The following is a 12,309-nucleotide window of genomic DNA, read 5'->3' as shown; positions in this document are numbered from 1 at the left end:
CCAGCTTCAGGAAAAAAAAAAAAAGGAAGAAAATCCTGCCATTTATGACAACATAAATGAACCTGGAGGACATTACAGTATGTGAAATAAGCCAGACACAGAAAGGCAAATATTGCATGATGTCTCATATATACAGAATCTAAAGAAACAGAGAAGTTGAATGGTGGTTGCCAGGGGCTTTGGAATAGGGGAAATAGGGAGATGTTGGTCAAAGGGTACAACCTTTCAGTTATAATATGGATAAATCTGGAAATCTACAGTACAGCATGGAGACTATAGTTGATGTGTTGTATACTTGAAATTTGCTAAAATAATAATAGATCCCAAGCATTCTCACAACAAAACAAGATAGTAATGACTATATGAGATGATGAATATTTTATTTAGCTTGACTGTGATAATCATTTCACAGTGCATATATACATCAAAGCATCATGTCATACACCTTAAATACATACAGTTGTTATGATCAATTATACCTCAGTATAATTGTGCCTACTATGTGCCAGAAACTTCCCTGGTGCTTAGAAAACATTAGTGAAGTAGGCACAAGGTCACCTACCCCTTGGAACTCACATTCTAGTTTCATGAAATAGGAGATCAAACACACACATGAAACAAGTGAATTACTAGGATGCAGAAGGTGATCTGCTGTGATTAGAAACAGCAGGTCATGTGGTTCAGAAATGACCAAGTGATGTTGTACCTTAGGCCCATCAAAAGATAGCTTTTATATGACATTTCTTCTCCCTGACACACATGCACATTGTCAGAAAGAAGGGAGCATAACCCACAAGGTACATCACCCATCCACCTATTCAACGCTTCATCCTCGGATGTTCAGTGGCATTATTCTAGGCAGAGGAACCTGGAGGATGAAGTTGCCGTAATATCTCAAAACTTTTTGCTTGTCCTACTAAAGATATCTTCAACAGAACCACCTTCTATGCTTTTCCTTCTTCAGTTCCCTAAGTCTCCAAGAAGCCAGCAGTTCTTCCACATAAAAGGAAAAAAAGACAGTATAACAAACACTGTTTCCTTTCTTCCAAACAAAGGTCCCAGCCAATGATCTCTAAATTTATATTTAGAATTAAAATTCTATACTGGATTATTATCAAATCACCCAAGAAATATGCAGAAAATGCTACATGATGGCATGTGTTGATAAGCACATCAGTTAATAAATGTTCCACGTGACACTGTCATCTTTGAATGACTCTGGTTTGGCAAGGTAACCATAGATCATGGCAGCCAGTTTGCATGTGATTGCATCCTAACCAGTGATTGCATCCTCTTCTGGCCCCAGGACTGCGAGGCCTGATGCTGTCAGTCATGTTGGCCTCTCTCATAAGCTCCCTGACCTCCCTCTTCAACAGCGCCAGCACTCTCTTCACCATGGACCTCTACACCAAGATCCGGAAGCGGGCATCAGAGAAGGAGCTCCTTATAGCTGGACGGTGAGAGAATCCTGGCTTCCATCTAAAATTTTTCTGAAAAAGTAGAAATATGGAAGTGAAACAGAGCTTCCTCATCTTTGGGTTTCCAGAAACTAACCGTAGAGTTCTAGAGTGGGTAAAGGAACATTAGAGGTCATTTGATCCAACTTTATCTCCTTCTAGATACAAAATTTAGGATCATACTTTTAAATGAAATAGTTATTTTGCAGACTTCCAAATAGCTCTGATTGTCTCTTATTCTTCCCTTCACACTCTCTCCCAACCACATCTTCATGAAATTCCATCAATGTTTTTCCTGGGGTATAAAGTTTCTACCTATTCTCATAGGTTAATGCATCATTTCTAGAAGTTTCCATGCATATTACGTGAAGGAAATAACAGATTAAAGGGCATCCACACTGTACTGCAGAGGAGTTTACCAACTGTTTTTATTTTAAAATGAAATGTTGAGAGAAACTAACCACCTATTTAAAAGATTGTGCTTTGTTGAATACAGCAACAATTGTTTTGGTAAATTAAACACTTGGAGAAATTCCAAAGGTTCAGTTGATCCAAATCTTGACTTGGGATAAATGCTCCAGGAGAGGAAGACCAGTAAGGCATCTGTGTTTCTGTGATAGAGAAAGTGTTGGACTAGAGGTCAGTAGGCCAAAGATGCCCACTAATAGGTATATGATCTTGTGTATAAACCCCTTTTAATTCTCAATGATCAATTAATGAGTTTTTCTTTTTTTCTCTTTCATATTAAATGCCTACTATTTCCCAACGTCCAAATATAAAAAAAATGACATATATATGGAAAATAATTTTATGCTGCATAGGACTTATGCCTTTGTGGAGAAGATAGACAATAAATATATTCTATATCCAGTGGTAAAAAATTCTAGGAAGAAAATTAAAGCAGGATTAAAGGATGAGCCTCCTTAGGACAGATGCTCAGAGAGGCCTCCCTGAAGAAATGATATTTGAGCAGAACCCTGAGGAAAGTGTGCTGGGAACCCCAAGGCTCAGTAGGGAGGAACAGTAAGTGCTACATTCCTCCACAGTCATGTGGGGTGCGTGTGAGAACAACAGGAGATGAACTTGGCCCATGATGAGAGTGATAAGAAACAAGGTCAGAAACATAGTGAGAGGGGAAGTGATGCAGGGCCATTTCAGCTATAACAGGACTTTGGATTTTATTGTACACATGAGTGAAAACAACTGAATGTAAAAGAGCAAAAGAGGCATCTAATTTGCTTTCCAATGATGATGACAATAACGAAAGTAGGTGTTATTTATTGACTCTTTACTGAGCTCTAGTGTGCTTGGACTTTGCGTGGTTTATCACATAGTTACCAAAAGGGTTACAGAGGTTTTGTAAAGCTTAAATGAGAATGGGCCTCAGTCTTCTGCCCAAACGCTTGTTCCCGGTTCTCCCTACTCCCACCTCTCTGTTTCAGGTGGGCACAGACAAGCAATGACCTTTCACAGAGAGTCCAGTAAACTGTTATTATTGGTTTATTCACATGACAAGTACAAAAGAATATTGCAAAGCTTTAAAAGTGACTCAGTCATGGTCCCTGGACCCCGGGAGCCTCTAATAGATTTGTACTGCATATCAATATTTTAAGCCATCCTTTCTACCTGCCAAAGTACTCAAGTAGTAAAATGCACAAATTAGCATTTCTGGCCAATTCACTCAGCATTCTAGGAGAGAAGATATTTTTATTCTAAAGTGTGCAAACTGACTCAGTTTCTCTCAAGCTAGAAAAAAAGAGCAAAATAGGAGTTTAATTTTTTAAGATTTTATTTATTGATTTTATAGAGGGCAGGATGGAGCAAGAAGTATCAACTCATAATTGTTTCACTTTAATTGTTCATTGATTGCTTGCTGTATGTACAATCAGCCTGGGGTTTCAAACCAGCAACCTCAGCATTCCAGGTTGACGCTTTAGCCACTGCGCCACTACAGGCCAGGCTGGAGTCTAATTTCTTTATCATTCAAATAATTATTTAGAAATGGTGTTGTGTTTTTCCTGATTGATAAAATGTATAAACTACATTAGAGAATTATTAACCACATGCTGATATTTAAACTGTTTTTATAAATGGATTTTTAATCTCACAGTTGAAGCTATTATATACATATATAGGTAAGCTATTGCTTTATTAACATTTTACTAATGAACAGTCATTAAGTATGACATGGCCTGATGTCAAGGAGCTTGACTTTCTATGGAAAATCAATGAATGGCCACAAGAATGAATTCAAGAACTATACTGCTCACAAAAATTAGAGGATATTTTATCACTTCATATTCATTTTGAAATATCCCTCAATTTTTGTGAGCAGTATAAACAAAACCAGCAATGCTTTTGATTAACACTGAAATTATTCTGTTTTCTTCCCAGGTTGTTTATCATTCTTTTAATTGTCATCAGCATTTTGTGGGTCCCTTTAATACAAGTATCTCAAAATGGACAACTGTTTCATTACGTGAAATCAATTTCTAGCTACCTTGCACCTCCAGTCAGTGCTGTCTTCCTGCTTGCCATCTTCTGTAAAAGAGTCAATGAACAGGTAAGTGAAAATGAAGGAGCATTTCCTTCCTGCTGGAGGGAGAAAAAATGTCTTTCACTAGTAGAAAAATGCCTTCTTTCCACCGAATTTATACAACTCAAGGCACATCTCCATTTTAACTGTGGTCAGCCACAATTCCTGACTCTCATCCAAGTGTGAAAATAGGTACTGCACACTCATAGTGGTTTTTGTATTTCTTACAAAATATATACATACATGGCACAGTGCCAAAGAATACAAGAGTTGGAGTAAGACTGCCAGGATCTAATCCTGCCTCTACCACTTAATATCATTGTGATCTTATTATTATTATTATTATTATTATTTAGTGAGAGAAGGGAAGGCAGAGACTGACTAACGCATGTGCCCCAACCAGGATCCACCCAGCAAATCCACTAGGGGGCAAAGCTCTACCCATCTGGGACATTGCTCCGTTGCTCAGCAACTGAACTCTTCTTAGTGCCTGAGGAGGAGGCCATGGAGCCATCCTCAGCACCCTGGGCCAACTCTCTCCAATCGAGCCATGACTGTAGGAGGTGAAGAGAGAGAGAAGCAAGAGCAGGAAGGGTGGAGAAGCAGATGGGCACATCTCCTATGTGCCCTGACTGTGAATCGAACCTGGGACACCCATACGCCAGTCTGATGCTCTACCACTGAGCCAACCAGCCAGGGCCTATCATTGTGATATTAAAAAAACCATTTGACTATGTAAAATGAAGATAATCACAGTGCCTGCCTTATAGGATTGCTGTAAGGATTTAAAAAGATTTCTTTAAATGTGAAATGCTTAGAAGAAAAGCTACCTCACTATAAGAGTTTGAAATACATTAATGTATAATTGCATAAAGAAACAATTATTATGGACCATGTACATTTCACACCTTAATTGTCCCCAGGTGTCAGCCTTATTGTCATAATTTTCAGATGAGGATCAGATACAGGAAATTAATATCTATGCATTCTCCACATGTTACTTTGTATTAGTAAGTGGGATCTTGGGATTCAGACTCACGTCTTCCTCCATCCAAAGCGTATACTCTTAATCTCTATGTAAGACAGTATCCACTAAACATAACATCTTAATCAAGGGAACAGGGGACATATCTCTCCACCCCCACCACTTCACAGAGAAAGTGAATGCTTTTATTTGTCAAAGCTTAATAGAAGTATCACGCCTGACCTGTGGTAGCACAGTGGATAAAGCATCGACCTGGAAATGCTGAGGTCGCTGGTTTGAAACCCTGGGCTTGCCTGGTCAAGGCACATATGGGAGTTGATGCTTCCAGCTCCTCTCTCTCTGTCTCTCTCTGTCCCTCTCTGTCTTCTCTCTAAAATGAATAAATAAAAAAAAAATTAAAAAAATAGAAGTATCATAACTAATGTCAACTCTGTAAATTGTGTAACATAAGGCATAGTTCTTTTTATTCTACAAAATGTTGCCAGTTTTTAAATCTATATATAAAATAAAAGTCAAGGTAAACATAAACTTGGGTTAGAGTAGACAGTACAGGTTTCCCCTGCTATCCAAAAGGATAATGTTTCTATGAAACCTTACCTAAGCCTAAAAAGCATAAAGTGAAGAAGTTTACCACTAATTTATACGGAAAATTTTTTGAGCATTTTCAAACCCAAATAATAACCTCTCTTAGGCTTTTCTGATACATTGGGACTTATCTTGTTAATGGACGCATGAGACAAATCAAGATAAAGCACAATACTCACAAACACAGTTCAAATCCAGGGCATCCTGATGCTGAGAAATGGAGTGTGGTTCCAGGGAAAAAGCTTGGTGGGGCCACTCTCATTGCTCCGGTCAGTGCACGCCACCTCTATAAGGGCGCACTGAAAAACAAATGCTAAAAAACTATTTCCACATTTTGCCTTTTTTTGTAAAAGTGAAAATCCTCTTTGAATTTTTTTCGGTTAGCAGAAACGAGTCCTAATAATGTAGATTTTTCACAAATGCAAAGTGACACATAGTGCAAGCTTGAGAAGTGGGGGATACCTGTAGTGTCCTGGAAGTTGGAGAATTAACAGTGCAAGGATGGTTCAAGACCACGGAGAGCAACAGCCCACTAGTAAACACATGCACTGGTGCCTTTTCCCTACTTTCTGGTGACCTTGTGTTCAGGGTTAGCCATGTGTTGGTTCTAGGTGGAAAAAGCAAGTAGGATGATAATTGTGACCTACTAAAACGAGCTTCTCATCTTTTCTAAATGTCCTGATTTTGTTCTTGCTTCTTTTGCAGGGAGCCTTCTGGGGTCTAATCATTGGACTTGTGATCGGCCTTATACGTATGATTACAGAATTTGCCTATGGAACAGGGAGCTGCGTGGCTGCCAGTGACTGTCCCAAGATCATCTGTGGAGTGCACTATCTGTACTTTGCCATGATTCTATTTGTAATTTCCGTACTTGTCATCCTGGGAGTCTCCTTGTTAACAAAACCCATTCCTGAGATACATGTGAGTAATGACTAATAGATAGATGCTCATTTTAAAATAAGAGTTATTTGCCTTCTAAAGTTTCAACTGGTGTATAAGTCCCAGGCAACAGAATCATAATACCATTAGACCTAGAAGGAACCTAAGAGATTATCATGCAATTATTCAACTAAACAATAATTTGCACCTGATATGTTAAAAGCATAGTGAATTAAGAAATGTGGAATTAGCCCTGGTCGATTGGCTCAGTGGTAGAGCGTCGGCCTGGCGTGCAGGAGTCCAGGGTTTGATTCCCGGCCAGGGCACACAGGAGAAGCGCCCATCTGCTTCTCCACCCCTCCCCCTCTCCTTCTTCTCTGTCTCTCTCTTCCCCTCCTGCAGCCAAGGCTCCATTGAAGCAAAGTTGGCCCGGGTGCTGAGGTTGGCTCCATGGCCTCTGTCTCAGGCGTTAGAATGGCACTAGCTGCAACAGAGCAATGCCCCAGATGGGCAGAGCATCGCCCTCTGGTGGGCATGCCGGGTGGATCCTGGTCGGGCGCATGCGGGAGTCTGTCTGACTGCCTCCCCATTTCCAACTTCAGAAAAATACAAAAAAAAAAAAAAAAAAAAAAAAAAGAAAGAAATGTGGAATTAGGATATGGGCTTCATCCTCTAATAACTCCAGAATGCATTCAGGAGGTAAATCTGAACATTCACTAAACTGAGCAATGAGTGTTGCCTAAGAGACTGAAAACTACTTCGTAAAAGGGCTGCCATCTGGGCTGGGCCTGTTTGGGGGTAAGTAGAATTTCATAGAAAGGTGGATTATATTTTTAAAAACCTATTTGACACTAGAAACAATTTTCTTAAAATGACCTAGAGCTGGTTGGTATTAATTCATTGCATCCAATCACAGATTTTAGATCTATGGGACCAAAAAAGTTGTGTCATAGCATAAATGTTATTTATTTTCAAATTTTTTATTCAACATACAGACTAAGCATGTAAATCTTAATTATATTTACAGAAAACAATTAAAATTCTAAAAAGTTTGACAGTTTTAAAATCATGGTCAAGTTGACAAAAGCTTGGATGTGGTCAGGAAAACAGGCGTGTAAGGGTATAAATTTCTATCAGAACTTAATAGGAGTACCTAGATACTATCTAAACGTGATGGATCCAGAAATGAAACTTAAGAATAAATTTAAAAGTTATCAAAGTAATAATGTCTAACCAGACAAAGTAATAATGCTTTAGCTAAGAGCAGTTGAGTAACAGAACAATGAGTAAAAAAGCCAGGGTATAATGTGTCAGATAAATCTTTGACTTTTATGAAATTATACCCAGCAGTAGGAGTTTTAAACATATTACAGAAATATTGAAAATAGTGTGTTTTGGTGAATGAGTGTGGTATAAGACCTTGTCTTGGTTATTTATATTTTCCTGTGCTGTTTGATGTTTTTGGGTATTTTGCACTGAACAATAAATGTGCCATTGTATTAATGTAAACATTTGCTCATCACTAATGTGCTTGTCTGTGTCCCCTGAGCAGCTGTATCGCCTATGCTGGGCTCTTCGGAACAGTACAGAGGAACGAATCGATTTAGATGCAGAAGACAAACGACATGAAGACGCTGATGACGACGTTGATGAAGGTAATATCTGGTTCACATTTGGTTTCAGAACTACCATTCTTCTTTGAACTGTTTATTCATCTCTCTGGTCCATTTACCTGGAGTTGTTTGTAGGATTTTTTCTATTTCAAGAAATTCATTCATACTAAGGATATTAAGCCCTGTTTTATATAAAATGCGAATGTTTTCCTCCAGTTTGTCACTGGTTTAACTTGGTTTTTTGGACTTTGTGTTATGCAAAAGTGTTCTATTTTTATATAACCGGAGTTATCTGTATTTTCTCAGGGACATTCTCTAACACATAGAGGTAGCTGTGATTATTCTTCACAGTCATCTGTATCACCTTGACGAGAGTTTTATTTCCTGTGTTTTGTGATTATTTGTTTATCTTTCTTTGTTGCAGACAATCCTGAAGAAAGTCGCGGATGTTTCAAGAAAGCTTATGACATATTCTGTGGTTTTCAGAAGAAAGGCCCCAAGCTGAGCAAAGAGGAGGAAGAAGCCCTGAGGAAGAAGCTGACGGACACGTCCGAGAAGCCATTATGGAGGACTGTAGTGAACATCAATGCCATCCTCCTCCTGACTGTGGCCATCTTTGCCCACGGCTACTTTGCCTGAACTCTATCTGAGCCACTAGAATACTTATTAAGCAAAGGATATTTTTGCTTTTTCGTCTCTAGATTTCGTTGTATTGAAAAAAGAAAATAGGCCCTGGCCGGTTGGCTCAGTGGTAGAGAGTCAGCCTGGCGTGCCAAAGTCCCGGGTTCGATTCCCGGCCAGGGCACACAGGAGAGGTACCCATCTGCTTCTCCACCCCTCCCCCTCTCTTTCCTCTCTGTCTCTCTCTTCCCCTCCCACATCCAAGGCTACATTGGAGCAAAAGATGGCCCGGGAGCTGGGGATGGCTCCTTGGCCTCTGCCCCAGGCGCTAGAGTGGCTCTGGTCGTGACAGAGTGAAGTCCCAGATGGGCAGAGCATCGCCCCCTGGTGGGCGTGCTGGGTGGATCCCGGTCGGGCACATGTGGGTTTCCAACTTCAGAAAAATACCAAAAAAAAAAAAAAAGAAAGAAAGAAAAGAAAGAGAAAAAGGAAAATAAACAGTCTGTAATTTTATAACTATAAACCTGACTTTTTAGCTTTTGCTGTTCCTTTGTGTTAATAAATAAAGAGAAAGAGTTGGTAATTCAGAAAGCCAGTGAAATGACTGCATCTGTGTGTGTAAACTAGGAGAATTTGGATCTCAATCTTTGATTTTTATAGTTCACCAGAAGATTGTCTTATGTTAAACTTGTTTTCTGTTACTTCCAGAGGTTTCCTCGTAGAAAGGAATGCTTCTTCCAACTCTGCCTCCCTTAGTAACCTCTTCATCTGAAAAACAGTGACATTTTCCTCCCATCTTTACCTCACTGATCTCAATGATTTGACAAATAGAAATATTTCCTGGCCCTGGACAGTTGGCTCAGTGGTAGAGCGTACCGGCATGTGGAAGTCCCAGGTTCAATTCCCAGTCAGGGCACACAGGGCACACAGGAGAAGCGACCATCTGCTTCTCCACTTCTCCCCCTTCTCTCTCCTCCCCCTTCTCCTCCTGCAGTAGTGGCTCAAATGGTTTTGAGCAAGTTGGTTCTGGGCGCTGAGGATGTCTCCATGGCCTCGTCTCAGGCACTGAAATAGCTCAGTTACTGAGCAATGGAGCAGCGGCCCTAGATCGGCAGACCATTGCCAAGTAGGGGACTTGCCAGGTGGATCCAGTCAGGGCACATGTGGGAGCCTATCTGTCTGGACTTCCCCTCATCCACCTCTAATTTAATTAAAAAAAAAAAAAACAAAAAATAAAGATTTCCTAATAGTTGAGGGGAAGTGAGTGAGAAATGCCTGTTGTAAATATTCTCATAAACTTATTAGAAATTATTAGCTTCTGCCTTAAATAAGTCATCCCCCACTAAAAGTTAGCATATTAAGCCATGGATTTTTTTTTTAAATTGCTTTATTAAAATATAAATTACATATCATAAAATGCACTTTTTTAAGGGTACATTTCAGTGTATTTTAAAATAGTCTTAGTTGTGCCTATTACCACAATCTAATTTTAGATATTAACAATTAATTTATTGGCATTGTTACTTAAATATATATCTTTCTCTGCCTATTTCTGTGTTTTTTTTTGACATTGTAGATGTTAATTATCTCTATGTAAGACTATATACAGATTTAAAACACACTGTTGTAAAAGGAAATCAACAAATATAAATGTTTTGATAAATTACACAAAGAATACCTACCTAGGATATTGTTATGAAAATTTAAACAATGCTTTGGTCTATAGAATTAAATATAATACTTTCCACTGACAACCCATCTCTCCCATCTGCCCCATTACTTTCAAAATAGTTGTTAGTTTAAAGCTAATATTAATTTTTCTAGTCGTTTGTATGTGTGTCTAAATATACTCATATTTCTACATAATGCAATCTGACTTTGTGTGTTGATGAATGACTAACTTTTTTATATATAATTTATCTTGGCATTCTTTGCGTATTAGTAGGTATAGGTATCCCTCCTTTTTAATAATCACACGTTATCCCATAAAATCATTTACCATAATTTGACCATTTTTTCACTGAGAAACTTTCAAGTTGTTTTCAATTATTTTCACCAAGAATACTTGACCAACATAATGTATATTCACTTTTAGCACATTGGAGAAGTTGTTTTTCCTTTAATGATTGATTCTTACAAATAAAATACTGGATCAAGCGGTATAAACATTTACTTTTCTGATAAAATTTTAAAATTTGTGTTCCAAAAAGGATTCACCAATTTATCCTCTCATCATTACTGTATGAAAGGCACTATTACTCACACACTCACACCCTTAATTACAGAGTGTATTATAAGTCTAATTTAATACTTGTCAATTTGATGACTAGAAAATAATTTTATTTTTGCAGATTTATTTATAATTTTTATAATTTATTTTTGGTATGTTATGTTTCCATTTTTGTTTCAAGATATTTTTTAAGTCTCCTTGATTGTTTCATAATAATTGATTCCTCCCCAGAGAATATTTCCTCTTATGTATTATCCACAGAAGGTGACAGATACCTCTCTTACTGCTATTCTATCATAAAATTGAAAATTTGCCAGCCTGAGTTTTGTTTCAAGATACTTTTTATACTTCCCTTTGATTTCATCTTTGACCCATTGGTTGTTCAGAAGTGTATGGTTTGATTTCCACATATTTGTGACTTTTCTAATTTTATTCCTGTCACTAATTTTTAGTTTCATGCCATTGTGGTTGGAAAAGATACTTGGTAAACCTTTAAATTTGCTGAAACTTGTTTGGGACTTAACATGATGTATCCTAGAGAATGTTTCATATGCATTTGAAAAAAATGTGTACCCTGCTGTTGCTAGATGGAATGTTCTGTATATCTCTGTCAAGTCCATTTGGTCTGAAGTGTTATTTAAGTCCAATATTTCCTAATTGGTTTCTGACCTAGGTGATCTATTTATTATTGAAAATTCATCATTGTACTTCTTTATTATTGTTGTATTTTTATCTATTACCCCATTCAGATCTGTTTGTATTTGTTTAATATATTTAGGTCCTCCAATGTCCAATGCATATATACTTACCATTGTTATATCCTCTTAATGAATTGACCCTTTTATTATTATATAATGACCTTCTTTGTTTCTTGTTCCAGTTTTTAACTTAAAGTCTATTTATCTCATGGCAAATATAGCATGATTTTCACTTTGATGGAAAATTTTGAGACTATATGTGTCCTTGAAGCTGAAGTGAATGTCTTGTAAGTAGCACATAGTTGGGTCTTGTTTTTTATCCATTCAGCTACTCTATGCCTTTTGATCAGAGACGTAAAGTGGCTGAATAGATAAAACACAGGGGCATAAATTTAATGTTAATTTAATCCATTTACTTTAAAAGTAAAAACTGCAGGCAGACTAGCAGTTGTGAGGGCCCTGGCTACCAGTGTAGTCTACCATGGCCACTGGGTCTTGCCACAGTTGCAAGGAGGTGGAAGCCAGTGCCAGGAGCCAGGTTGGGGCAGGCTGGTACACAGCTGCAGGGGCTAGCTGGAGATGAGCCCAGCAGTGCAGTCCCGTGGCAGAAGACAGGGCCAGATCCAACCCAGAATCATCTGTGGGAGCCCTAGCTGTCAACATGCACTTCTGTGGCTTCAGGCTCTTGACACAGGTGTGTGCATG

The 12,309-nt window shown here is 38.3% G+C and overlaps 1 protein-coding gene across 2 annotated transcripts in view; it reads left to right on the top strand.

Moving 5' to 3' along the window:
* LOC136323206 (solute carrier family 5 member 4-like) overlaps positions 1-11,805 on the top strand; it is a 31,887-nt gene extending 20,082 nt beyond the window's left edge. For both annotated transcript variants that reach the window (XM_066255024.1, XM_066255023.1), the window contains exons 11-15: positions 1,307-1,457; positions 3,852-4,020; positions 6,269-6,484; positions 7,995-8,097; positions 8,480-11,805. In XM_066255024.1, coding sequence (XP_066111121.1) covers positions 1,307-1,457; positions 3,852-4,020; positions 6,269-6,484; positions 7,995-8,097; positions 8,480-8,694 — 854 coding nt within the window. In that variant the 3' untranslated portion in view covers positions 8,695-11,805. The remainder of the gene's footprint in view (positions 1-1,306; positions 1,458-3,851; positions 4,021-6,268; positions 6,485-7,994; positions 8,098-8,479) is intronic.
* Positions 11,806-12,309: the final 504 nt, after the last annotated feature.

Source organism: Saccopteryx bilineata, chromosome 2, assembly GCF_036850765.1.
Source record: "Saccopteryx bilineata isolate mSacBil1 chromosome 2, mSacBil1_pri_phased_curated, whole genome shotgun sequence".
Lineage (NCBI taxonomy): Eukaryota > Metazoa > Chordata > Mammalia > Chiroptera > Emballonuridae > Saccopteryx > Saccopteryx bilineata.
Note: the sequence above shows the minus strand (reverse complement) of the source record. Positions and strands in the feature narration are given on the sequence as shown.